Raw genomic sequence first — 24,773 nt, 5'->3', positions numbered from 1 at the left:
CCCAACTCCACAAACCAGCCAGCATTTTTGCAAATAGCAACACATGTAATTAACAATAAAGTAAACATTTTATTTGTGTCATCGGTGTCAATTGCAGGCGGAGCTTCATGGTCGGCAAGGCGACACGGCTGAGAGATTTTTTTCCTCTGTCATCTCGTCTGGTGTTGTCAGTTTCTCACACACAGTACAGTAGTCGTTCAGTAACGAGGTACAAACAGGTGATTGATTGATCTGTAGGAGTGTTTACTAAGGTGCCTTTGTTAAAAAAAAAAAAAATGAATAAAAAAAATCAAAATTTATAACGGTGTTTATTTTTTTTTATTGTTGATTCCAACTTAGACACTTCACATAAGGACTAGTAAGTTTACATCAGGACTAGCACATTTCAAAAGGTACTAGTCCCACAATATTTTTAGTTTCTAACCCTGAGGCCTCTGCAATAAACACTCCAGAGGTGTCTTTGTCAAGTAATGTTGTGTTTTTTTTTTTTTTATGAGGCATGTTTGTTAAAAAATGATTTTTTTAGAACTCCAAATGCATTAGAAATAGGGTTTTAATCACCTTAATCTCTTCAGTGACAACGTTTTTGTCTTGTGAGAATTTCCCAGTTTTTAATGTGTTCTACCAGATTAAACCTTTTTCAACATTCAGGCCAGCACTGCTGTGTGAATTCGTTCGTGTCTTTTAAGACTGCCTAATTCAGCGAAGTTCTTCCCACAATCATTACAGTGATATGGTTTCTCTCCTGTGTGAGTTAGCTGGTGTCTTTTAAGGCTCTCCGTTCGATTGAAACTCCTTCCACATTCATTACAGTGGTGTGGTTTCTCTCCTGTGTGAATTCGCTGGTGGCCTTTAAGATGTTCCAATCGAGAGAACCTCTTCTCACATTCATTACAGAGGTGTGGTCTCTCTCCTGTGTGAATTTGTTTATGTCTTTTAAGACTTCTTAATTCAGTAAAGCGCTTCTCACAATCATTACAGTGGTGTGGTCTCTCTCCTGTGTGAATTCGCTGGTGATTTTTAAGATGTTGCAACTGAGAGAACCACTTCTCACATTCATTACAGTGGTGTGGTTTTTTCCTTTTGTGACCATGCTTGTGTCTTTTAAGGTTTGATAAATTACTGTATTTGTGTTTCTTGCCCTGCGGTTTGCCACTGGAAGACTTGTTGCACTGGGCTGATGGTGTGGAGTCGTGTTGTCCTTCATCTACTTTAGAAGAGAAAGAAAGAAAGAAAGAAAGAAAGAAAGAAAGAAAGAAAGAAAGAAAGAGAGACAAAGGTTATTGTAAAGCATTCTTACACATTTACTCTTCTATAGAGCTTCCCTCATAACCCTCAAAACTACCTTTAACAAAACATAATAATCAACAGAATCAGATTTAGTGTTACTTGCATGGCATTTTTGGAGTTAAAACAAAAGCCATTATGATAGTAACTGAATAATAAAGAAATGTGTTCACTTCCCTGGAATTTACATAGTTATCTTCCCTGACATTTAAGTAATATCGTTACATTTCCTGGTATTTTATATACTGCATATAGTTCTATAATGAGTGAAAATGGTGACTGCAGTTAACGTTAGTTCAAGTTGATAAAAAACAGCAATGTAGTTTCATGTTAAATAACCCATTTGATGGCAGTTTCCACATGATCATTTCTGAAAATATACCAGGTATACTGGTTTACGCAGTATTGATACCGTTCCTGTTATGTTCATGTTCCTATGAACATGTGACGGAAAAGGTCACTTTATTCAATTATTCAATGTCCTGTACAAAAAAGTCTCAGTGCTGTGTGGAGGCTGTGTGGTCCAGTGGATAAAGAAAAGGGCTTGCAACCAGGAGGTCCCCGGTTCAAATCCCACCTCAGCCACTGACTCATTGTGTGACCCTGAGCAAGTCACTTAACCTCCTTGTGGTCCGTCTTTCGGGTGGGACGTAATTGTAAGTGAATGCAGCTGATGCATAGTTCACACACCCTAGTCTCTGTAAGTCGCCTTGGATAAAGGCGTCTGCTAAATAATAAAACAAATTCTCAGCTTTCTCAGCCAGCCTCACACTGGAGCATTCCATCCACTCCCACCTTACTGTCAATCCCCATCATCACCACCGTATTAACTTTGCATTTTTCTACTGTAAAAATGCTTCTGAACCAGGTGATGATACCTGCAGCCTTAGCAAAGTTTCTGAGGAAGATATTTCAGTGAACTGATACTGTACTAAAATAATGGTTTTGAAGGAAACTGTCAATGACCCAGAATACAAAGTCTCAATTAGAGACAAGCAGCTGCAGTGGGAGAGTCTACGTATTTTCTTGTCTTGGTAAACCCTCTATAGTACACACCACAATAAATACAACAGAATTGTTTTTTTAAATTGTGAATATTTATTGATTTAGGTCCTAGAAACATAAATTTGGGCACATTTTGGACATTGTTTTGAGCATTTGACATTTTGGACATTTTTTGAGCATTTGACATTTTGGACATTGTTTTGAGCATTTGACATTTTGAACATGATTTTGAAAATTTGTCGTGAAGCCTAATTGGCTCTGGAGGTGCAGAACTGAGCAAGCCGTTAAACTGGTTCTTTCACTGAGCTGCTCAGTTACTTAACGCACCCACAGTGTGAAGTGGCTCATTAGTATGCGAGCCGTGCGTATACGCTATATATATATATATATATATATATATATATATATATATATATATATATATATATACGGTCATGTGATGCTGTTTAACCAATCAGAGGTTGTTATTTTTCCAAGCTGTTTTATAAACAGAAATAAATGACCACCTAACACAGTGTATTCCACAGGCTTTCTTCCCCTGTTTCAATAAAGCCCCCCCTCTATAGATCTGCATCCCAGTGTCACTCACCTCTCTCAGTGATGCTAGAAGGTGGCGTTTCCTCCTGCAGGATCCGCTCATTGGCCTGGTCACACCCCAGCTCAGTCACTTCCTCCTTGATCTCAACAGTCCTGTCTGCAGAAACAACCCATCGAATAGGAAGCTCTGGGCTGATGTGAGCTGCTTCCATCTCAGAAACTTCCTTTGAGTGAGGCTGATCCGTTCTCACTGAAGAAAAGGAGACAAGACTTTTAGTTGGTCACTTAAGAATGCATATAAAGTACTTTTATTTGAATTTCTGTAGAACTCACACTTTTGAAAACTATTATATGAATCCAAAATTTGAAATGTTCTTGATATCTACTGCACCTTTGTAATATAAATTCCTCTGTGTCCTGCAACAGATTGAAGAAACTTTCAAAAGGCATGCAAGGCTATTCCACCCCTAAAACACGGGTTTGTTACATTGGATAAACCTTTAATATGCATGAGAAGTTATTATGGAACATATCAACGAGGTTGAATAGTCCCACCTAACCATACAGATGTGTCCAAAAGTTTAGCATCACCCTATAGAATTAACTAAGTGTGCTTAATGATGTTATGTTAACATACTGAATTACATTATTGTGTTCTAGTTTTCCATATACTTAATAAAAAACTGACAATGAAAGAAAAATGTGACATTTCAAAATCTAACATGAAATTTCGTACTACTGTTATGACTTCTGGTATATTTTTGCGATATCATTTTGTAGTTTCTTTGATTACATGATGATAAATAAAACATCTAAATTACGGTTACTTTTGTTTTGTTTATTATGTCTCAATCCTAAACGTCTAGGTGATGATAAACTTTTGGCCAGAGCTGTAGCTAAAAACGTAATAATCTACTTCGGATTTTGTTTGTTGAAATCTAAAATTACGTTTGAACCTCATCCTCCTACACATTTAATACATATGGGACAACCGCATCAAAAAGCTCTCCTGTAACTACACATGTAAATACAATTAAAACTTCATTGTGGTGCAGTTCAGTTTTCAAATTGCGTTTTGAAATTGATATGTAGTGTATTGTAGTATGTCTAAAAAAAAAAAAGCACAATGAATCAAATTACCTTGAGTTTTGTTTACCTCTCTCCTCTGTATCTCTCTCTCTCTCTCTCTGCAGTCGGCATAAGTTGCTGTTTCTTATTTTAGTCGATCTCAAGACTTCCGTTTCACATCTAAACCGACACTTTAACTAAAACCGTTCAGATAAACAAAAAAAAAAGAAAACAAACAGTCCCATCTGTTAATAAATCAAAGAAAACACAACACTGACCCGCGCTGTCACGGTTCAAGCAGCAGCTTTGCAATACGAAGCTCGTTGCGTACTGGAAGATCAAAGTCGAGATACGAAACTGTCGCCATTTCAGATCCGAAATAAGACATGGCGAATTAAAACACAACGCAGTCAGAGCCAACATGGCAAACTCAGGAATCCAGCTTCATAACCGCGTCTTCTCAACGCGATCCCGCCCTTCTTTTGACAGGGAGGCCAGCCAATCAGATTCGCAAGCTGGGTTAAGAGATTTTCTACAGCCAATAATACGCGACGGTTCAAACCAGGTACGCCCTCTGCAGGATTCAGAGACAAAGTTACTCCTTGCAAAGTAACTTAACGTTGTGTGTTTGTTTTCTTTCTTTATCAGTCCAAGTGCTGACTGTATAAGAATGTTAATTCTCCAGTGAACAAACACAAAACTAAATTAAAAGCAAACAGGATTCCGCTACTCGAGTCTCAAGCTAACAGTCAGTGAAGATGGACGTCAGCGTCTCCGTGTCGTTCTTTCAAGACGAGCTCGCCTCTACCATCGAGCACGCAGTGAAAGCGGCTGTAGACACCGTCTTGTGCCAAATCACAAAAGTTGTCGGCGGCAAATTCACTGAATTCCAAATGGAAATGGCTGGAAAGGAGAAAGAGAATGAAAGTCTGAAGCTGAGATTGGAAATATCAGAGAGCGAGTTGAAAGCGGTGCGGGAGTGCATGAACGCTGCAGATGCAGACATTAAACAACCTCTCAGAAACATGAACCCCGACTGCAATGAACAAGACTTTCAGAGGAATGAGAACCAGAGATTATTCATCAGAGTTCAAGGTGAGATTAATAATGTTATGGTTCTTGTATGCCTTCCAGTCATTTAAAAAAAAAAATACAATTAAATACAGCACTACTGTAATGATTGTGTTTCCTTGAAGAAGGCACCGTTCACAATGTTGCATATATAATATCCATGATGTGTTATTTAATACAGTTATAAACTCCACAGAATTGTATTTATTTGTACAGTGAGAGTTAAAAGCATGTATAATTTTGTTTCACACAGATTCTGGAGAGAGACGTGCTTTCAGTGAAGCAGAGGAGGGGCCAGTGATAGAAGCTGTTTACACAAAAGAGGAAATCTGTGATCAGGAGTGGTGTGGAAAAATAATGGAGATTACAGACCTGACAATTGTAGAAAGTAAAGAGATCCCTGAACTTGAACCTGTCCACATTAAAGAGGAGTCCGTAGAGCTGGAGTGTGATCACATCACAGAGGAAGTTAGTAAAGAAAATAAAGTCGATACGCTGGAGGAGAATATAGTTAAGATGGAATCTAGCCGCTGTGAAGATTATCCTCCTGAACAGGTCTGCATGAAACCCAATCAGCCTGTCTCTGAAGACACTGGTTCTAGTGTTGGAGAAGAGGGCACTGTGCTGGGGTCCATTCAGAGGAAACATCACCCCCCTCAGGAAAGAGCTGCAGATGGAAAGGAGGAAGGAGCGATGCCGTCCACGAGCAGCACAGCATGTGAGTAGAATGTCAAAAATGTTTTGTGAAGGATTAAGGGTTCATCATCTTTCTTGCTTTTCAATGTTGTGATTGTTAACAGTGATGGCTGTGAGGTGAAGCCTTTCAGGAAAGTGGTTGTGATTCAATGCTGTGCAGTAACCTTGGCTTCTGTTTCCTGCGCTTCTAAAGCAGATCTAGGTAGACGCACCTCCACTCCAGCACCCCAGAGCAAAATCTCTTCTGATGGGAAACTGCAGCGTAAGCAGAAACACAGGGAGTCGACACCCCAAAATGAATATGTGAAGAAACTGAGAACTCGCTCAGTTCAGAATCTTTCTGCACAAGATAGTCGACCACTTCCTGTGGGATATACAGCGACTTCACATCCAGACAGTTCTGCAACCCAGGGCAACTTCATTTCCCTGCAAACTCCCCAGCAGATTCCTTTAGAGCAGATCTTGTATCACTGTACTGAACGTGGCACCAATTTCAGTGACCGTGGAAAGCTGAAAATACACCAGCATAGTCAAACGGGGGAGAAAGCGTTTCAGTGTGCTGATTGTGGGAAGAGTTTTAATCAGAAATGCAACCTTCAAAAACACCAGCTAACTCACACAGGAGAGAAACTGTATGAGTGTCCTGACTGTGGGAGGCGTTTTACTCAGAAAGTAAGCCTTCAATCACATCAGCTAACTCACACAGGAGAGAAACCGTATGAGTGTCCTGACTGTGGGAGGCGTTTTACTCAGAAAGCAAACCTTCAATCACATCAGCTAACTCACCTTACAGAAAAACCATTTCATTGTGCTGATTGTGGGAGGAGTTTTTGTCAGAAACAAGGACTTCAAAGACACCAGGTAACTCACAGTACAGATAAACCATTTTATTGTGCTGATTGTGGGAAAGGTTTTAATCGTAAAACTTTACTTCAAGCACACCAGCGAATTCACACGGGAGAGAAATCGTTTCACTGTGCTGATTGTGGGAAAGGTTTTAATCGGAAATCTTACCTTCAAACACACCAGCGAATTCACAAGGGAGAGAAGCCGTTTCACTGTGCTGATTGTGGGAGGAGTTTTAATTGGAAAGGAAGCCTTCAAACACACCAGCTAACTCACACAGGAGAGAAACCGTATGAGTGTCCTGACTGTGGGAAGAGTTTTAGTCATAAATGTAATCTTCAAAGACACCAGCTAACTCACACAGGATAGAAACCGTATGAGTGTCCTGACTGTGGGAAGAGTTTTAGTCATAAATGTAATCTTCAAAAACACCAGCTAACTCACACAGGAGAGAAACCATTTGTGTGTTCTTAATGTGGGAGGTGTTTTAATCAGAAATATAACCTTCAAAAACACCAGCTAACTCACAGAGTATAGAAACTGTATGTGTGTCCAGTATGTGGGAGGAGTTTCAGTCGAAGACACAGCCTCAGAACACACCACATAACCTACCCGGTAGAGAAACCTTTTGAGTGTAGTGAGTGTGGGAAGAGATTTGTAGAGTCAAATAAACTAAAGAAACACAGTCTCGTTCACAGAGATATAGTGAGGTAGGACACTTACAAAAAAAAAAAAAAAAAAAAAAAAATAACAATTCAGTTTACTCAATGAAAGCATCTCAATCACACCAGAATACCAAAGCAGACCTGCGTCTCTCTCGTCGGTTTCAAATGCAGGCAACTGTGAAAATAAACTAATTCCACTAAAAAAATTCCCAATCCTGCTGTGTATGCAAATAATTGTAGCCCTGTTTCCTACAGCAGTGCTTCTGAAACTGGGGAGGCACAGAATATATCCGGGGGGGGGGGGGGGGGGGGGGGGGGGAGGAAGCTCATGCAAACGTGTAGAAATGACCGCACACATCTTAACATGTATATATATTAAAACAAATGCTACTGCTGACACCTCCTGCCACACGAAGTACCGCAGACGAGAGGAAGGGTCCCAGGGTGTCAGCTTCAACAACATCACTGGGGAGTGGCTTCCAGACCCTCGCCAGTCTCTGTGTAAAGAAAGCGCCTCCTATTTTCTTCTCAGTTTAAGGGTCCATATTTCCAATGACAGATGTTAGAACATTAGTAGCTACACCACAACCCTGCAGTTATGCAGTTACAGACGCACACATTTCTTGGGCGAGATCCTTCATCACGTAGCAGCTTTTTGAAGTTCCCGGTGATTCCAAAGAAAAATCATTCAAGTCGTTTTGCTGGTCAGAGATACTTACATCTGTCATTGGAAATATGGAGGAACTTGTGCATGAATTGCATTCAGATATAAAAGATGATGTAATGGGCTTCGTATCTTCTCACGACACCATTAGATCTAAGATGGAGAAAAGCTTCGACAGCTTTGAAAATCCATTTACAAACTTTAATACTGAAGCTAAATGGAAAAAACATTTCAGTGAATAATGGGGTGTATTTGTATTTTGATTTTAAGTTGTATAGTTTGGGAATTGAAATAAGTATTGTGGCATTTTGAGGGCTGGTTATGCAATGGGAATTTCTATAAATATGGAGATATAAAGAAAGATGTAAATATCACTCCTTCCACAGAAGGTGCAGGTTTGTCACTGCTTCCATTGAATTGAGGAGATTTAGAAATCGCAGCCAAAAGAATGTCCAAAATATGAGATCCAAAGGCAACCAAACCATTCACCGTGGACACAAACTTTTGGCTGTGATGTCAAAATCTCCCGAGTTAAAGTGAAACAGTAACAAAATGTCATGTTCTGGAGTTAAATGCATTTGTGTGAATTAAAAGTTGGGCTACAGAAATAGTACAAAATAACCCAGGATGGCAGTGAGGACATTTTGATTTGTAAAATGATATTCAAGTGTACTTTTATTTTCTTTACCAGCAGTTATTCTTGTGGATGAACACTGTTGTCTGAAAATCCGAAAATTATAAACTGTACTTGGTGTCCAAAAGGTGTATTTTGTGAAATAAATGCTTTGATTTAATAGAGTCATGTGTCTGGATCCCTTTTTAGAATTTGTATGAAGTGTATTTAATTACTGCTTTGTCTTACATGTATTCCTGTAGCATAGTATTTAATCTATGAAATATTTATGAGTGAGTTAAAATTACTAAATAGCAGTGTGACATTTACACTTAGTGTCCAAATTCTTCACTGAGAGAGTTTTTGTTTACACCACAATATAGTTAAACTTACCCTGAATGAGATGACATTTAAACTCCTACAGTGTTGAAAACTTTACTCTCTAGCAGGGTTAATTTCTTAACACTTTCCAAAGTGTTCATTTAACACGGAAATCGAGGGAGCCATATGTTCACTACAAAAGTGTCAGAGTTAATTATGGGTTAATCCGGCCTTGATTGAAGGTATATTTTAGGAACAGCTTGTGACACTGGCAAGATACAATTAATTAAATAAATAAATACATAGCCATGGTCCAGGACGTTAAACAGAATATGAATTATTAAACACATAATCAGAAAACAAGTGATTCACACGATTGATTGTATAATAAAATCACTCTGCTGTGAACTTGCTCAGCACATCGCTACAGTTGTGTACTTATAAGCAATGTGAGTACAAAATAACAAAACCGGGAAGATAATGTTACTGTTTCTGACCGGGACAAAAACATGAAGTCTGAAAACTGGCAAGCCCGGCTTTACCGGGGCGTCTGGTCACCCTGGTCAAGGAATCCATTGCCGTCAGCTTCCATCCGGGTGCTTCCAGCAGGAGGCGCCAATCCGCTAACGTGACGTCACGACGCGCTCGTCTCCATGGGAGCAGGGAGGAAGCGGAAGTGTGTGCGGGTTTGTTTACATTGGAGGTATGACACAGGCCCGGTTTTTGGGATGGAACCGCAACATGAATATGTCGTCACACGAGTGGAAAAGCGTGCAGGCATTTTTAACATTGTGATCAGAGAGAGAGAGTGATCTGCTTTCCACAACCTTACCATTAAAATATGATGTGGTATTACACTGTACTGATTACAAACTATGGGCGATTACTTTATATAAATTATCATGTTATGCACGAATGTAAGAATTGGCTTTCTGTGGTGGTGTACTTTTTTCTTTCAAGTAGCATATATCTATAATCGTTTTTGCGATATATTTTAATATAAAACATATACGCTATTGCAGTTTTGTTACAGGATACATTAGTTTATCTCTAATGTAATCACAATTTTACATATAGACTGCCCCTGTTTTCATTTACGTCGCAAATTCTGGTCCGCTTTACTTTTCAGATAATGTCGCAAATTCTGGGCCGATTTGGTTTGCGGATAACGTCCCAAATTCTGGGCCGCTTTGATAACATCCCAATTTCTGGGCTGCTCTGGTTTTTAGATAACTTTCCGAATTCTGCATTTTCAAATTCAGGCCAGTTTTTTAGATCTTCTGCTTAGCTGACAGCCGAGTTTCTAAGTCATGCATGCACAGTTTACCATAAACTGGACCGTTAATTCATTTAAGAGTACATGAATCAAAGTTAATGTATTTTTTACTCTCCTCAGAAAACATTTAGGAACATAGTATACCAAAAAAAAAAAAAAAAAAAGGTAATCTCATTTGCTTATGTAATGTCCATCAATATATAGTGAGGCATAGGGGTTTATCAGAACTTCTGGGTTTAAGAGACCAGTGCCCTTCAACAACTTCAAATAAATCCTATTGTATTGTATTAGTCAGCATTTCCCTTATCTATTCCTGATCATTTATACTGTAGGTCAGGGGTTTTCAACCTTTTTTTGAAACTGTACCCCTTCTATCTGGAGGTTTCAGCTCGAGTACCCCTTTACAATTTTCGCTCAACTGAACGGTACCTCAGTTACAATAAAATGGAGAATAATCTGATGACCCCCCCCCCCCCCCCCCCGTTTATTTAATACATCTGGGTGACAAACTGCTGGTTTAGGACAGAACAACAAACAGTAAGCTTAATTCTTTAAACTTTTAACTACAAGTATTTGGATGCACAGAATTAAAAAGACAAGTATTGGGTTAGGAGCACACCTATTTTTTTGTAACTTTGACGGCCTTTTGTAAAAGTTTGAAGGCCTTTGATACCCAGCATACACTGCAATTCCCATAGACATTTTTCAGGGTGCTGTATCTCGGGTTCCGGGGGTCCCCAAGACTTGAAAATCGGTATGGAGGTCCACCTCGGGGCCCCTGTCGATCCCTCCAAGTGATGTGTCCCCAGCTAGAAAGGACACCAGTTTAGACTTTTTTTGCCAACCTGGAGCTCAAAAGCTATTGGAAATGCAACCTTGACATTCCATCATGCTGAAAATGTGAAAATTTGTTGAAAATGTAGCATTTAAAAACGGGTGGCTCCCTGTGAAAGAGGGCTCCCAGACATGACCCTAGGAAGTTCAACCCGGTTTCTAGGCCCCGGGGTCATGGAGATATGACCATGAAAAGGGTAGTTTTTGGACATTTTTGACAGGGCGTATCTCGGGTTCTGTGGGGGTTAGGAACTTGATTTTTTTTTGCGTTGGTGCCCCATGGGGCCCCGCACAAGGAGTCCCCATTTTCATGGTTCAAATGCCAGGACGGCTTGGCAAAGTGAATTTTTTCGTCATGACATGAGTTTTTGGGTGAACCACCACACCTTTTTAGGGGGTGGTTTGGGGTGCTCCCCTGAGTCTATATCACTTTGAATGGTGTTTCTATGTGCTCGGGTTCGAGAGATATGCCTGAAAATGTGTTTTTATAACACTGCCATAGACATGAATGGGGCTGAATACCCGAAAATATATTTTGCAAAGAATTGCTAAGGTGGGTGTATGCGTGCAGGGGTTGCATGGTAGTGTGTGCGTGCAGGGGTTGTATGGTGGTGTGTGCGTGCAGGGGTTGCATGGTGGGTGTATGCGTGCAGGAGTTGCATGGTGGTGTGTGCGTGCAGGGGTTGCATGGTGGTGTGTGCGTGCCAGGGTTGCATGGTGGTACACGTGTGTGGAGGGGAATTGGAGTTCAGGTTTTGCGCACAAGAGGGGCGGGGAAAAGACTGGGAAGGGTAGGGTAAAAGAAAAATTACTACAATCATTTATTTTCACTTTCGACTCTCAGTCTCCTTTCCCTCACTTTATGATTTTATTTTGTGATTATTTAATTATTGTCAAAATAAACGGCCTTCATCTACTCACAGTTGCAGTCTCATTTCTGTCCAAAAAGAACCTGAAACACTACAATATATTGATGGACGTTACATAAGAAAACGAGATGTCCTTTTTTCGGAATACCATGTTCCTTCCCAAAAATGTGTTTTAATATTAGCCTTTAATAAAGGAAAACGACTGCTTTAATTAATTTTCATGTATCTATTTCAGTGCAATGTAGTTTCTTCATGTAATAAGAAATACGTTTTTTAACAGTTACATTTTTGTTTTTTTCATTAAAAAAAGATTTCTGGGGAGAGTGAAAAATACATGAACTTTGATTAATGTACTAAGGGTTACTCTCAAATGAATTAACGGTCCAGTTTATGGTAAACTGTGCATGCATGACTTAGAAACTCGGCTGTCAGCTGATTCCCCAAAACTGGGCTGAATTCGGAAATGCAAAGCGGCCCAGAATTTCGGATGTTATCTAAAAACCAAGGCTGCCCAGAATTTGGGACGTTATCTAAAAACCAAAGCGGCCCAGAATTTGTGACGTTATCTAAAAACCAAAGCGGCCCAGAATTTGGGACGTTATCTAAAAACCAAAGCGGCCCAGAATTTGGGACATTATCTGAAAAGTAAAGCGGCCCAGAATTTGCGACGTAAATGAAAACAGGGGCAGTCTATATGTAAAATTGTGATTACATTAGAGATAAACTAATGTATCCTGTAACAAAACTGCAATAGCGTATATGTTTTATATTAAAATATATCGCAAAAACGATTATAGATATATGCTACTTGAAAGAAAAAAGTACACCACCACAGAAAGCCAATTCTTACATTCGTGCATAACATGATAATTTATATAAAGTAATCGCCCATAGTTTGTAATCAGTACAGTGTAATACCACATTATATTTTAATGGTAAGGTTGTGGAAAGCAGATCACTCTCTCTCTCTGATCACAATGTTAAAAATGCCTGCACGCTTTTCCACTCGTGTGACGACATATTCATGTGACAGACATGGACCAATCAAAACGCGAGACTGTTATGCGGTTCCATCCCAAAAACCGGGCCTGTGTCATATGGGACTGCGTGGGGTTGTTGAGCTGCAGCAGCAGAGAAACTTGCTCAATAAGTCAAGTGCTGACTGAATAACAAAGAGAGGCTCCCAATATTATTCATAATAAAAGCTTGAATACAGAAAGGATATCAGTCTCAAGCTAACAGTCAGTGAAGATGGACGTCAGCGTCTCCGTGTCGTTCTTTCAAGACGAGCTCGCCTCTACCATCGAGCACGCAGTGAAAGCGGCTGTAGACACCGTCTTGTGCCAAATCACAAAAGTTGTCGGCGGCAAATTCACTGAATTCCGAATGGAAATGGCTGGAAAGGAGAAAGAGAATGAAAGTCTGAAGCTGAGATTGGAAATATCAGAGAGCGAGTTGAAAGCAGTGCGGGAATGCATGAACGCTGCAGATGCAGACATTAAACAACCTCTCAGAAACATGAACCCCGACTGCAATGAACAAGACTTTCAGAGGAACGAGAACCAGGGAATATTTCAAGGTAAGATTGATTTTTGTGATGGCATTGCTTGGTCATTCCAACTCTAAATAACATTTTAGTCAAGTTTATTGGTAAATTCTTGCTTAGAATTTCTCTTTAGGGTACAAACTGTGTTCGTCTTTTTTTAGATGTGTGCCTGTAACGCTTTAACTATAAAGGTTACAGGTAAATCCCATACATTAAATGAATGTGCACACACTGGGCTTCCGGCTTCCATAGAAAAAAGTCAGACACCGTGTTTAATACTTTAATACCAAAAACACAGATAGAGATGCTTTTTAGAAAGAAAAAAACACGTTTATTATTTATAACATTTATTTTAACATGGCCAGCTCAAGTCTGACAGTGTACAATGTAACGAACATGGACATTTTTGTTTGTTTTAACACATTGGACAATAAAGGAGTTATCACCATATATACAAAAGGTACCAAAAGCATCCACAAAAAAAATGAACCACTCTAAACATTTGCAAAAGAAAAAAATATTGCCAAGTCATGAGAAAAGAAAGAAAAAAATCATGCCAGGGACCCTGATCATGTGGTGCAAGGTGTAACTATTCACTGTGGCTACAAAGCCCTGCAAGATGGCAGCTAACCGAAACAGCTGGCTTGGTCCATGCATCTGATCCACAAACACGAAAAACACACATATATAAATGGGAAAATAGGTCGTTGTGCCTTTTGATGTTGCCATTTTTCTTCTTTTGTAAAGATTTTGTGTTAAAATGTTTGTTTACTGCACTGAGATAGGTCTGCCTTACAGTGCTCCAGTAACATTGCAAAACACTCGTATTCAGTGTTGCCCGGTTTGGTAGCCAGTTTATAGCCCATTCAAAGCTAAAATCCAGTGCAAAGCTCCCAAAACTAGCCCAATCACTGAGTAAGTACTGTAGTAGAATAATGGGGGAGAGGGAGTGGCATACAACCCTATACACACCACCTAATACATTTGTATTAACAGCAATACTAATAGCAATTACTAGTCTATATTGATAAGCCATAACCAGCCTAATTAATAAACTTAAATGGCTATCCTGATAAAGTGATGTCTTATATGGAGTAAACTGTGGCTTGTAAATTAAATAAACCTATAGTCCCATAGAGACTTTAACAAACCATATTGCAGAGGGTTAGGATAATGATTTGTGAGCTTTGATATCAGTATACAGCAGCAAATTGAGTTTTCATGCTTGATTAAACTGTTTGCCTGCAGATATATTTGTAGATAAATGATTGATATTTAAGTCTGGGTGACTGTCATATTTTTGGGGTCCTGATGCTGAATGTTGTCTGACACAACACACTGGAATAATACGCTTGTATTTGTCAAACACTGCACTTTGTGCCTTAAGTTTGATACTTTTAAGGAAAATCAAACTTCTGGGAGCTCTAACTAACTATATAGTTTCCCTTTCTAACGGTCAGTTAAATAATCTGCTTACTGACAAAATCCAAACATTCTCAGTAATAAAGTTACAGAAACACAGATTCAAGTTCAATGATTCAATAATACAGTGTCTTTCACGACTTGGCTCCAAACAGGTCTTGTTTACCCAGGAATTAAACGTACAGAAGGCAGAGGTACAGTATCTATTAAACTGAGTGACCAGCTATCAGCAAAAAAAAAAAAAAAAAATCCCAAAAGTATTAAGTAGACATACCGATTTGGATTGTGAAGGAGTGGAAAATCCTGCAACCTCCTCTCCACTACAGTCACGTCAACCAGAGCCTGGAAATCACTGGAGACTCACCACATTGGTGTTATATGTAGAGAAAATAGAATGATTATTTATAGCACAGGATATAAACAGTTATGAGCACAGCTTCACAGAATACAAATATAAGGGTTTCAGGCACAGAGGTACAAACTATACATTCTCTTTCCTCTCTCCTAGCACTACTATTTGCCACCCTTATTTTCTGTGACCCACTGGCTTCCCGAACATGTAAATGATTTTGTTACAATGTTTGAACTGCTTAAATCACACTCCTGACGAGCAGACCAACTGAACACCTCCCTTTCTTTCTCCCCTGCTAAACCACTGTGCTTATATGCTGTTCAACCCTGCCCACTAACACACAGATAGTTTACTGGTTACATTTTACTCGTATGCAATTTTGTACACAAATACATTAACAACAATCAAAACAATAACAAAATTATATTGCATTTTAAAAACATTTAACCCATCATCTGGGTAAACTTTTATTTATTTTAAAACAGTGACAGAAAACCATCACATGGATGAAAAATCAATTAAATGAACTGGAAGATAGCAAAGCAGGAAAAAAAACTTCAAGCTAAAACAGAAACAGATTGTCTCAACTGTGGAAAATGCACATTAAAAAAAATCTTAATACAGTACTGTAAGGTTCATATATTTCTCGAAAATAAATAAATAATTCAGTCCTTTAGTTTAATTCCAGAACAGAGAAAAATCCAAAGATGCAGTCCAAAACCTAATCAGAGGTAAACTGCAAGCAAAATCCTAAAACAAGCAAAAGGACCCTTATCAATAGTGAAAAAAACATTCCGTATGCTTCAGTGGGGTTTTGATAAGGGTCCGTAATGAACTGTAAGTTATTTTTTACCTAAGAGCAGCATGCTATCTCCTGGACTCGAATGTTGGTTGTGAGTGCGTACCAGTGGCAGAGGAACAGAAATTTACACGTTTGTACTCCACTTGTGTGTTTTGGAAGCATGTATTTACAATTTAAAATACACTATTGGAAATCACAAAATAAATGAGATTGCATATGGTGTAAAATCGCAAATGGGATTCAAGCTGTCTTCACTCACCCTGTTGACCGTGTTGCGCCTGTGTCCGCCACCCGTCCGCTCCAGCTCATCCAGAACTCTGCTGCCCGCCTGGTGTTCTCTCTGCCTCGCTTCGCCCACGCTACTCCACTACTCCGCTCGCTCCACTGGCTCCCGATCACCGCTCGCATCCAGTTCAAGACTCTTGTACTAGCCTACAGATGCCTTGACCAGACTGCACCCAGCTACCTCCAGACCCTCGTCTCTCCCTACACCCCCACTCAACCTCTCCGCTCCGCCTGCACTAGAAGACTAGTTCTACCTCCGCTACGCTCCCCTGCCTCCAGAGCCCGCTCCTTCTCCACCCTTGCTCCGCAGTGGTGGAATGACCTTCCTACAGATGTCAGGACTGCCCAGTCCCTGACCACATTCCGGCGCCTCCTTAAGACTCACCTCTTCAAACAGCACCTGTAGAACTCCTCTGTTTGTATCCTGGGACACTATCACCCTTCATGTAAATGTGCTTTATTTTGCTCTTATCTGCCCCCTATTTTACTGCATTTAATCCTGTATTTCAGAATACTGTAATCTGCCAAGTGTTTAACCTGTAGTACTTTGTATTTAATCATATCCTGATGTAACTATCACTATTTAATCATATCCTGATGTAACTATCACTATTATCTGCTGTATTATTGAATTGTGGTTTGTCACACTTGTACTTTGCTTGAACAAAAGTTATTGTATTTCTTGCTCTTATTGTATTACTTGTATTGTAACACTTGAAATGTATTTGCTTACGATTGTAAGTCACCCTGGATAAGGGCGTCTGCTAAGAAATAAATAATAATAATAATAATAATAATAATAATAATAATAATAATAATTTTAATTTCGCATCGAGTCCTGAGGCCCTGTCAGATCTGCAGAAAGGAGAACACGCCCCGTAGAATGAATGAATAAACAGATTATTAAGTGAATAATCACTGAGGTGGATGGCCCTGAAAATGAATACATTGATTATATAATGATTTCAGCTTTTGAATTTACCTGCTGGCGCCCCTTAAGTGCGCGGGCCCCTGTGCAACTGCACTGGCTGCACCGGCTATTCCTCCACCACTGGTCCGTACTACCGATACATACATTTATAGTGGAAATAGCACCTTGAAAACAAGGGTCTTTCGCCTGGGTTCAAAGGGTTCTTTGAACTACAAAGTAACAATCTTCTATCCTGTTTTTCAGACAAACAGGAACACTTTTGATGGCGGTGAAATTACACAGGTAGACAGCCTTTAAAGATTTACTGTTCCCTTGCTGTCCAAAGGAGTACACACAGAAATTATTATAATTTAATGTAAAGCTTTACAATACTAAGGGATTTCTATGGAAATGTAAGAAATGCCCAAGGAGAAGAATATACAATTTCAAGCTACATTAGTCTCTGAGCTGGAATAAACTGCTATCTAAATGAAAACAAAACTGGGGAATCTGTCAATATACACACTCACCCCCGACTTCATCACTAATAATGTATTTTTAGCGATTCGTAAATGCTACAGAAAGACACAACAATTATCCACCCCTCTCTGACACAGACCTTGAAAACATTCTTGAAATTCGAGATGGTACTGAATTTATTTTTATTCCTCCTGTCCTTCCATTCTGCTCAAACAACAGTGTCTTGCACTGAGAGAAAAAAATAATTCAGTGCCGTCTCAACTCCGCCTCCTGGTGGATCTTTTCAATGGCAATGTACAATTCAACACATACCAAAATTAAAGATTTACTTACTTTTGCGTGTTTCAATTCCTTTTCTTCAGTTTATTTTGTTTTGGTCCCTTTATTGGTGTAAGTATATTTAATAAAAAAAAAAATCATTTTTTGCCCTAAACATGATTTCTGCTTTTTTTTTTAAAAAATCCACTGCTTGACCTGGATTATAAATGCCATAAGGCCCTTCAGGGTGTCCTTATACGTGCAATATATGGACTTCTTGGGGGTTGGAGACACTTGGCTTCGCCTCGTGTCGCACAACGCCCTGAGGCATCCATATAGACGTATACGGACACCCTGTCGGGCCTTCTTGCATACTTATCATCCACTTATACAAATGCATGATTTTGATTGGATGGATTTCCACTCTGATTAGGCGTGGCTGCATTTTAAGAATTACTGTATGCTATTATATCATTAACCAGCAGATTATCAGTCCCAAACTGTTACATGAAGTATATATTAAATAATGGGGAAAAATAATAATTGGTTAATCAGATTATTCCGCCTTTTAGTTTTATTGCAACTGCAGTACCATTCAGTATTGAGAAAATTGCAAGGTACTTGAGTTGAAACCTCCAGACAGGTGAAGTTTAAACTATCAGCTCTTTACCTGTTTGTTGAGGCGTTCTAGGAAGTCAAGTCTTTTCACAGTATTTGAAATGTTAGGACTACATTTTCTTGGGTTATGCAAGACCAATATACTTCCCCTCTGTTACATTTCCATATACTTTACCACACCGGTTATACGGCACCTACTGGATTAGGTTTTGTTACGTTGTTTTAAAAAATACTTTATTTTGAATTTTGATACATTAGCCATGGATATAGTAGAATATGTTTTTTTGTAATGAAAAGTATAAGGGTCAGTTCTACAGAAAATGAAATGGTTTTAAAATTCCAGTCTAAAGCATATTAATAATTTAGAGGGGTTTACTTTGATACAATTCCTAATCAAGGCAAATAACCTGGAGGTTGATGGGGGATTGTAGTATATATTTTATTTAATAACACAACAATGTAACACAAATTAGGGTTATTTAAAATGTTTTATTTCAGCTTCAATTTGAGACATGATCATCCCTCCACCACAAATACTTTAGAAGCAATGTTGGATCCAGCCTCATTCCCAGCTCCCCATCCTGTAGTGTCTGGAAAAGTAGAAGTCTCTGGAGGTCATCATTCATGATTTGTATCTATTGGCCAGGAGCCCAGTGAGCTCAAGCAGACACCTGCAGGGCTGGCCTTTGTCTTCCTGGTAGCTCGCTGTCCACTTCCACTGTCAAGCTCCTGGGTGTAAAGAGTTTATTGACTTGGTTCTGTTATTAGAGGACACTCACTGTATTGGGGTTTGCTCCAGTGAGGGTAAATCATTAAACAAAACTCCTCATAAATTGTTCCAGTGGAGTGATCCAATGACATCTCTTAATAGAATTCTGACAAGGGACTTGCTTTGAAAGGAACCTGGCTAGTAAGTAAGAGTTATAAAGTTGTACAATTTTTTTGTTTCACACAGATACCAAAGAGAGCCATGCTGTCCCTAAATCTGAAGCACAGGAGGGGCCAAGGATAGAAGCAGTTTACAAACAAGAGGAGTCCTTTGACCAGGAGTGGTGTGCAAGTCTAAAGCAGGTTACAGAGCTGACATCTGTTAAAGATGAAGAGGTCCCTCGACTGGAATGTGTTCCTATTAAAGTGGAATTCTTAGAACTGGAATGTGTTCCCATCGCAGTGGAAGTTCCTGCTGAAAATAGTGTCTATACACTTGAGGAGAATAACAAGCTGGGATCCAGCCTGTGTGATGATTGTCCACCTAAATGTGAACTGGGATTTAGAGGTAATTATACAAAACAAGCAACATTGAGCTGCCTGTTAACAAGTTGCAACATACCTGTCTTTGCTACTGTGGCATCTGCTAGATGTACACCCACTATCATGCCACTTACGAATGCTGTTAGATATTTGCCTTTCCTGATTTCAGATTGCTAAGTGTCACCAGAAAAAACATTTCAATACAGTACTTGCATATAAACCTGCTCTAATACTTATATCTTTATACTCAATGTGATATTAAGTGGGATGTAAATCAGTGACTGGTAAATGTGAGTGATATTAACCAGAGTGTGTTAATAATCAAAGTGATATTCTCAAGCATTTGTCTTGATCATATAAGAGTTGGTCGTGGTTATGAGGGGAAGCCCTGCAGAACAGTGACTGTGTAAGAATGCTTTACAATAACCTTTGTCACTCTTCTCTTTTTTTCCTCTAGCTCCTGAAGGGAATGACACAGGAGGGACTCCATTTCCCTGTGCTGATTGTGGAAAGAATTTCAGTCGTTTATTACAGCTTAAAATCCACCAGCGTATTCACACAGGAGAGAAACGCTACCACTGTAATGAATGTGAGAAGAGGTTCTCTCGATTGGAACATCTTAAAAATCACCACCGAATTCACACAGGAGAGAAACCACACCACTGTAATGATTGTGGGAAGAGCTTTACTGAATTAGGAAGTCTTAAAAAACACCAACGAATTCACACAGGAGAGAAACCTTACCAATGTAATGAATGTGGGAGGAGTTTCACTCGAACATGGAGCCTTAAAACACACCAACGAATTCACAGAGCAGTGAAACCCTGAATGTAGGGAAAGATTTAATCTGGTGGGACACTTTAAAAACATAAAGTTATCGCAAGACACAAACCCTGTCACTGAAGAGATTAATGTGATTAAAAAAACTATTTAGAATTAAAAATCCTTTCTTAACAAACATCTTTTATATAAAAACATTTATAATAAATATTCCTTCACAAACGCACCTCAGAAGTGTTTATTTCACAGGCTGCGTTTACACTTTGAAACAGACAAAAGGATACCATTCCGGTCAGAGACATCAGAGTTTCAAATTAACTTTTAACTCGTTCCAAAGAGGGAGACATTATTTTACAGTCTTGCTGGTAAGAGAGAGATACACGTGGGAGATGTTGCTTTCAAAAGATTCCACTGACTGAGATGGCAAACATGAATTAAGCAATACACATCTACTGATGGGGACACATGGGTCCTTGCAAGACTTAATTGCCTTTGTTTCAATCTAGGGGCAGATCACAGAATTAAAAAATGTGGCCTATATTAAACAAATACCAATAATAATACAATGTTTATATGATTAGCTAAGTCGCGTGTCCTCCCATCTGTTGGTAATAAAAGCTGTGCATCTTCCACAGAGAAGGGTGAATTTTAAAGTTCTATACAGGTCGCTGAAAGTTTACCATTTAGTGTCTGCATTACCACAGTATCTAATGCCTTTACTTGGAAACTCTGCTTTTGATTAAAACCAGAAGGAAACGACTGTTGCAGCGCTACAAAGGCAGGTCTGTGACTTGGCTTCTTCACGTCTAAACCCCTAGAGCAAGGTGTAAACGCTGGGCTTCTCTTTGCATCCCTCCAGGCTGGACCGCGGAGCAACGACCATCGCAGGATTGGTATTCTTCTTACTCCTTCATAGGACTGCTTTATTTCTTCAAAAGAGACTTTTGCACATCCCTCCAAGTCATAAAGGAAGGTAACTATGTGATGTATTGATTTTCCAGTGCATAGCTTAGAATTGTATTGTTGTTTAAATGCTTGTAATGATATTTGTTGTCTATATACAGTATGTGTAGGTGATGCTTGATGTAGGTATTGAAAAAACAGTATATGAATTGGAGAGCTCTACTTAATTTCAGAGGCAGAATATCTACAAAAAACAAGTTTCTAATGTAATTATATTCAATAAATGTAATTTATTGTATTATTATGACTGCGGTCGCACAGACGTAGTTAAGGTTTGAACGAAGTTCCTGTTTAAAGTTGATTTTACAACCAGCTCAAAAGGGGGATTAAACTCCACCGATATGCATGAAAATGTTTACGTGTGGTCGGATTGGCAGGCTGAACAAACCCTGTGAACGGGGTGGCACTTGGTTGAATACTTTATGAGATAGAGTGGCGTTAAAAAAACAGCTGTTTTTCTTTTTTCTTTAGAAATGATTGAGATATCATTTTGTATCTCAAAAAGTATAACACATTAAGTAACCGTGCTCGGCATGCACATAGTCCAACGAGGTATTCATATTTTTGGGTGGGTCCTAGTTTTACAGAAATTGAATCCCAAAGATAAGTCTGACATCACTACTACCTGACGTTGTTGTGCTTTTTAAATAATAAAATGTGAAAATTGAAAGTGACCCTGTGTATAGTGTTACTTAATGTACAATTAAGATGAAATTATACTGGTGGGGAAGCATGTAGCTAGTACAGCAATTGCAAGCAACGACACTGTTACAGTACAGATCTCATTCAGAGGTATGTACTGACGTCCACATTTAGCAAAGTTTAACAGTAACACAATGCTGGTTGACAACAAGACATGAAGGATAACATGCTCCTGTTTACAGTTTTTAAATGAATATTCCAAAATGAAAATAATTTTGTAAAGACATTAATGCATTTTATATGTTTATTCCTACCAAAAATGACCTATCTGGAATGTCACTTGTACTGCATTAGAAAATAAACATACTGCTCCATATCACCAGATTTATATAACACCATTTTAAAATTCAAACACAGAATTAATTACCCCCCATATTGTTTATTAGTTTATTAAAATTCTAGACACTGTTCATATTATTTGTATATTAATATCAGTATTATATTTGTTGTATTATAGCATATTCTTTGGATCACCAGATTTATATAGCACCATTTTAAAATTCAAACACAGAATTAATTATCCCCCTGTGGCAGAGCAGGGCTCTGCCCTTGTAAATATTGGCAGGGATGGGGTTAAATTCTCCTCCCTGCCCAGGTTTATTGTGTCAGGTGGGAATCATTAACAGTCAATCAGCACCCAGCCACCTGACATAAAAGCTCAGCCTGGAAGATAGAGATATATATATATATATATATATATATATATATATATATATATATATCTATCTCTATCTATATATATATATATCTAATTGATAGTTGTAATTGATAGGAAAACATTTTAAACTGTGGCAATGTGTTCCACAAAGTGAAAACCATCAGCCATGGTCACTATGTTGCCTGGGTGTGAAAAGATGAGCAATGGTTTCAGTGTAATGATACACAATGCACACAACACATCAGACTGCCTAAAAACCTGCAGGATTCTTACATGATTCTTTCTAGAGAGAGTGGACAGAGCCACACAACACAAAGAATAACTACTCGAGTACTCGAAGCTCAGGAAGTTTAAAAATAGATGATCAATAATCGATGCATCCATTAATTGTTGCGTCTCTATCAATAACCTAATTAAAGAAAATAAATTGATAAATGTATTATAATAACCCATATGTGTTCTGAGATCTGGATTTTAATAAGGATACAGGCAAAGTATGCAGAACCTACACCAGACACTCAATACAACTTTCTGTCTACTACACGTCTGTCTTAAAAGTAGTTTTGTTTACAGAGCTCTTAAGCCACTACATATCTCAAAAGACAATGAAACCTGTCGCATTAAAATAATTTCTCAAAATATTATATAAATCTCAGAAAATATCATTCAATTCACCTAGATTACTTTCCACACACAAAAAAAATCTTTATAATTGTCACGAACTGTGTTGAGCACCTGTATAAAGTATAAAATAAACAAAAATAAAAAATATTTTTGTTAAAATAAAAAACACATAGAGTTCTTTCTCTCTTGTTATATCGTTATCTTCTTCCTGTCTGTTCTATTTCCTGTTTTTCTATTTCTTTTAAAGCAAAGGCTTTTGGTCATTGTAGTCGTTCAATAAAGTTGAACTTCTTAACAGAACCTTAAAGAAAGTTGCAACAGCCACAGCACCATGTCTGTGGCACCCTGTGTTTCGGTTGCAACGTACCTATTTTTCGACAAAACGACACCGACTTCATTATACTACTGTAGCAAAGTGGTTAATAGTGTGCAGGTGCAGGTGATTAAAGAACAGACAGACAATTGTAATCCAGGTGAAAAGGTTTGTTTTGTTTGTTTTTGTCCAGTGCCTGACTGCGAAACAAACAGTAAACAATAATGACCGTAAGTAATACTGCAGCGTGTATTACTTCATTTATAATCCCCGGGTTTGCCCAGCAAATGATAGTCCTGTTTTTACACCCACACAAAACACATACACAAGTCTGTTAGTGCTAGTGGTGCAAATACAGTTATAGTGATACGAGTGCAGTGCTGTTCTCTGTGCTGGCCTCTGGTGACAGCTCTGGAACGTGTTAGCTGTCTAGTAAATACAAACACTTGCGATTATTTCACCAAACACAGGTCCTTCCGGGTCACTTATTAATAACCAATTTATCCCGTCACTCATGACCCCTTGGTAAACGATTGCAGCTGCTTTTTATGATCTGCAGCTGCCACATCATTTCCCCTCCGGTCAATGAGTTACTGTACCGAAGCTCCACCTCTTTTCTACGTGACCGACTTCCTTTTACCCCTCGGAACGAAGTGTCAGGCCACGTAGTCCAGAGTACTCTGTTCCCGTTACTTAGCACCCTCAAGGTCGAGAGGGAGATTTACCAACAAGAATCATTGTCTTTCTGTAATGCTTACATTTTTGGAAAAAGCAGTACAAGTTGAGATCACAATAATAAATTGCATGGAAACTTCTAACATGTCTAGTGCTTTAATAAATAAATAAAAAAAACCTATAAATGTCTTTTAAATATTAGCAATTTATTTTAAAACCATGTAAACCCGTTCAGTCAACCTTTCACACCCATCTAGCATTCCACAAACACAGAGAACAACATCAATACAAAACACACATGAGCAAACAGACTAAATCAAGTGTGTGGTACAGCAGAACGCAGCAGATGTGAAATGGAAAGGAGTTTAAAAAGAACAAATAA

General features: G+C 38.7%; 3 protein-coding genes across 8 annotated transcripts in view; 2 read left to right on the top strand and 1 right to left on the bottom strand.

Annotated features, from left to right (window-relative positions):
* Positions 1-24,773, bottom strand: part of LOC117971124 (zinc finger protein 501-like) — a 111,421-nt gene that overhangs the window by 29,565 nt on the left and 57,083 nt on the right. The window contains exons 1-3 of one of the 5 annotated variants that reach the window (XM_059017798.1): positions 3,970-4,471; positions 2,882-3,079; positions 460-1,210 (exon numbers count right to left, since the gene is read on the bottom strand). In XM_059017798.1, the coding sequence (XP_058873781.1) occupies positions 648-1,210; positions 2,882-3,041 (723 nt within the window). In that variant the 5' untranslated portion in view covers positions 3,042-3,079; positions 3,970-4,471 and the 3' untranslated portion in view covers positions 460-647. Of the gene's footprint in view, positions 1-459; positions 1,211-2,881; positions 3,080-3,969; positions 4,472-24,773 lie in introns of those variants that run through there. The other 4 variants (XM_059017799.1, XM_059017794.1, XM_059017797.1 and 1 more) reach the window with 4 other exon arrangements.
* On the top strand, positions 5,226-7,264 carry LOC117967237 (zinc finger protein OZF-like). The gene is made up of 2 exons (XM_059017779.1): positions 5,226-5,686; positions 5,861-7,264. The coding sequence occupies exons 1-2, from the start codon at positions 5,326-5,328 to the stop codon at positions 6,877-6,879; spliced, it is 1,380 nt and encodes a 459-aa protein (XP_058873762.1). The 5' UTR covers positions 5,226-5,325; the 3' UTR covers positions 6,880-7,264.
* LOC131724865 (zinc finger protein 300-like) lies at positions 12,835-22,782 on the top strand. Of its 2 annotated transcripts, XM_059017842.1 has the most exons (4): positions 12,835-13,331; positions 19,381-19,701; positions 20,134-20,265; positions 21,316-22,782. In XM_059017842.1, exons 1-4 carry the CDS (start codon positions 13,004-13,006, stop codon positions 21,447-21,449), a joined length of 915 nt encoding a protein of 304 aa, XP_058873825.1. In that variant the 5' UTR covers positions 12,835-13,003; the 3' UTR covers positions 21,450-22,782. The 2 variants fall into 2 exon arrangements, with proteins under 2 accessions (XP_058873825.1, XP_058873824.1); XM_059017841.1 differs by having other exon boundaries at positions 20,134-22,782.

The sequence above is a fragment of the Acipenser ruthenus genome, chromosome 57 (assembly GCF_902713425.1).
Source record: "Acipenser ruthenus chromosome 57, fAciRut3.2 maternal haplotype, whole genome shotgun sequence".
Lineage (NCBI taxonomy): Eukaryota > Metazoa > Chordata > Actinopteri > Acipenseriformes > Acipenseridae > Acipenser > Acipenser ruthenus.
Note: the sequence above shows the minus strand (reverse complement) of the source record. Positions and strands in the feature narration are given on the sequence as shown.

Excerpts from the sequence above, each read along its gene's own strand:
- LOC131724865 (XM_059017841.1), top strand. The coding sequence starts at position 13,004 with ATGGACGTCAGCGTCTCCGTGTCGTTCTTTCAAGACGAGCTCGCCTCT. Across the intron at positions 13,332-19,380 it reads GAACCAGGGAATATTTCAAG|ATACCAAAGAGAGCCATGCT; the intron begins GTAAGATTGATT and ends TGTTTCACACAG. Across the intron at positions 19,702-20,133 it reads ATGTGAACTGGGATTTAGAG|CTCCTGAAGGGAATGACACA; the intron begins GTAATTATACAA and ends TTTTTCCTCTAG.
- LOC117967237 (XM_059017779.1), top strand. The coding sequence starts at position 5,326 with ATGGAGATTACAGACCTGACAATTGTAGAAAGTAAAGAGATCCCTGAA. Across the intron at positions 5,687-5,860 it reads GTCCACGAGCAGCACAGCAT|ATCTAGGTAGACGCACCTCC; the intron begins GTGAGTAGAATG and ends CTTCTAAAGCAG.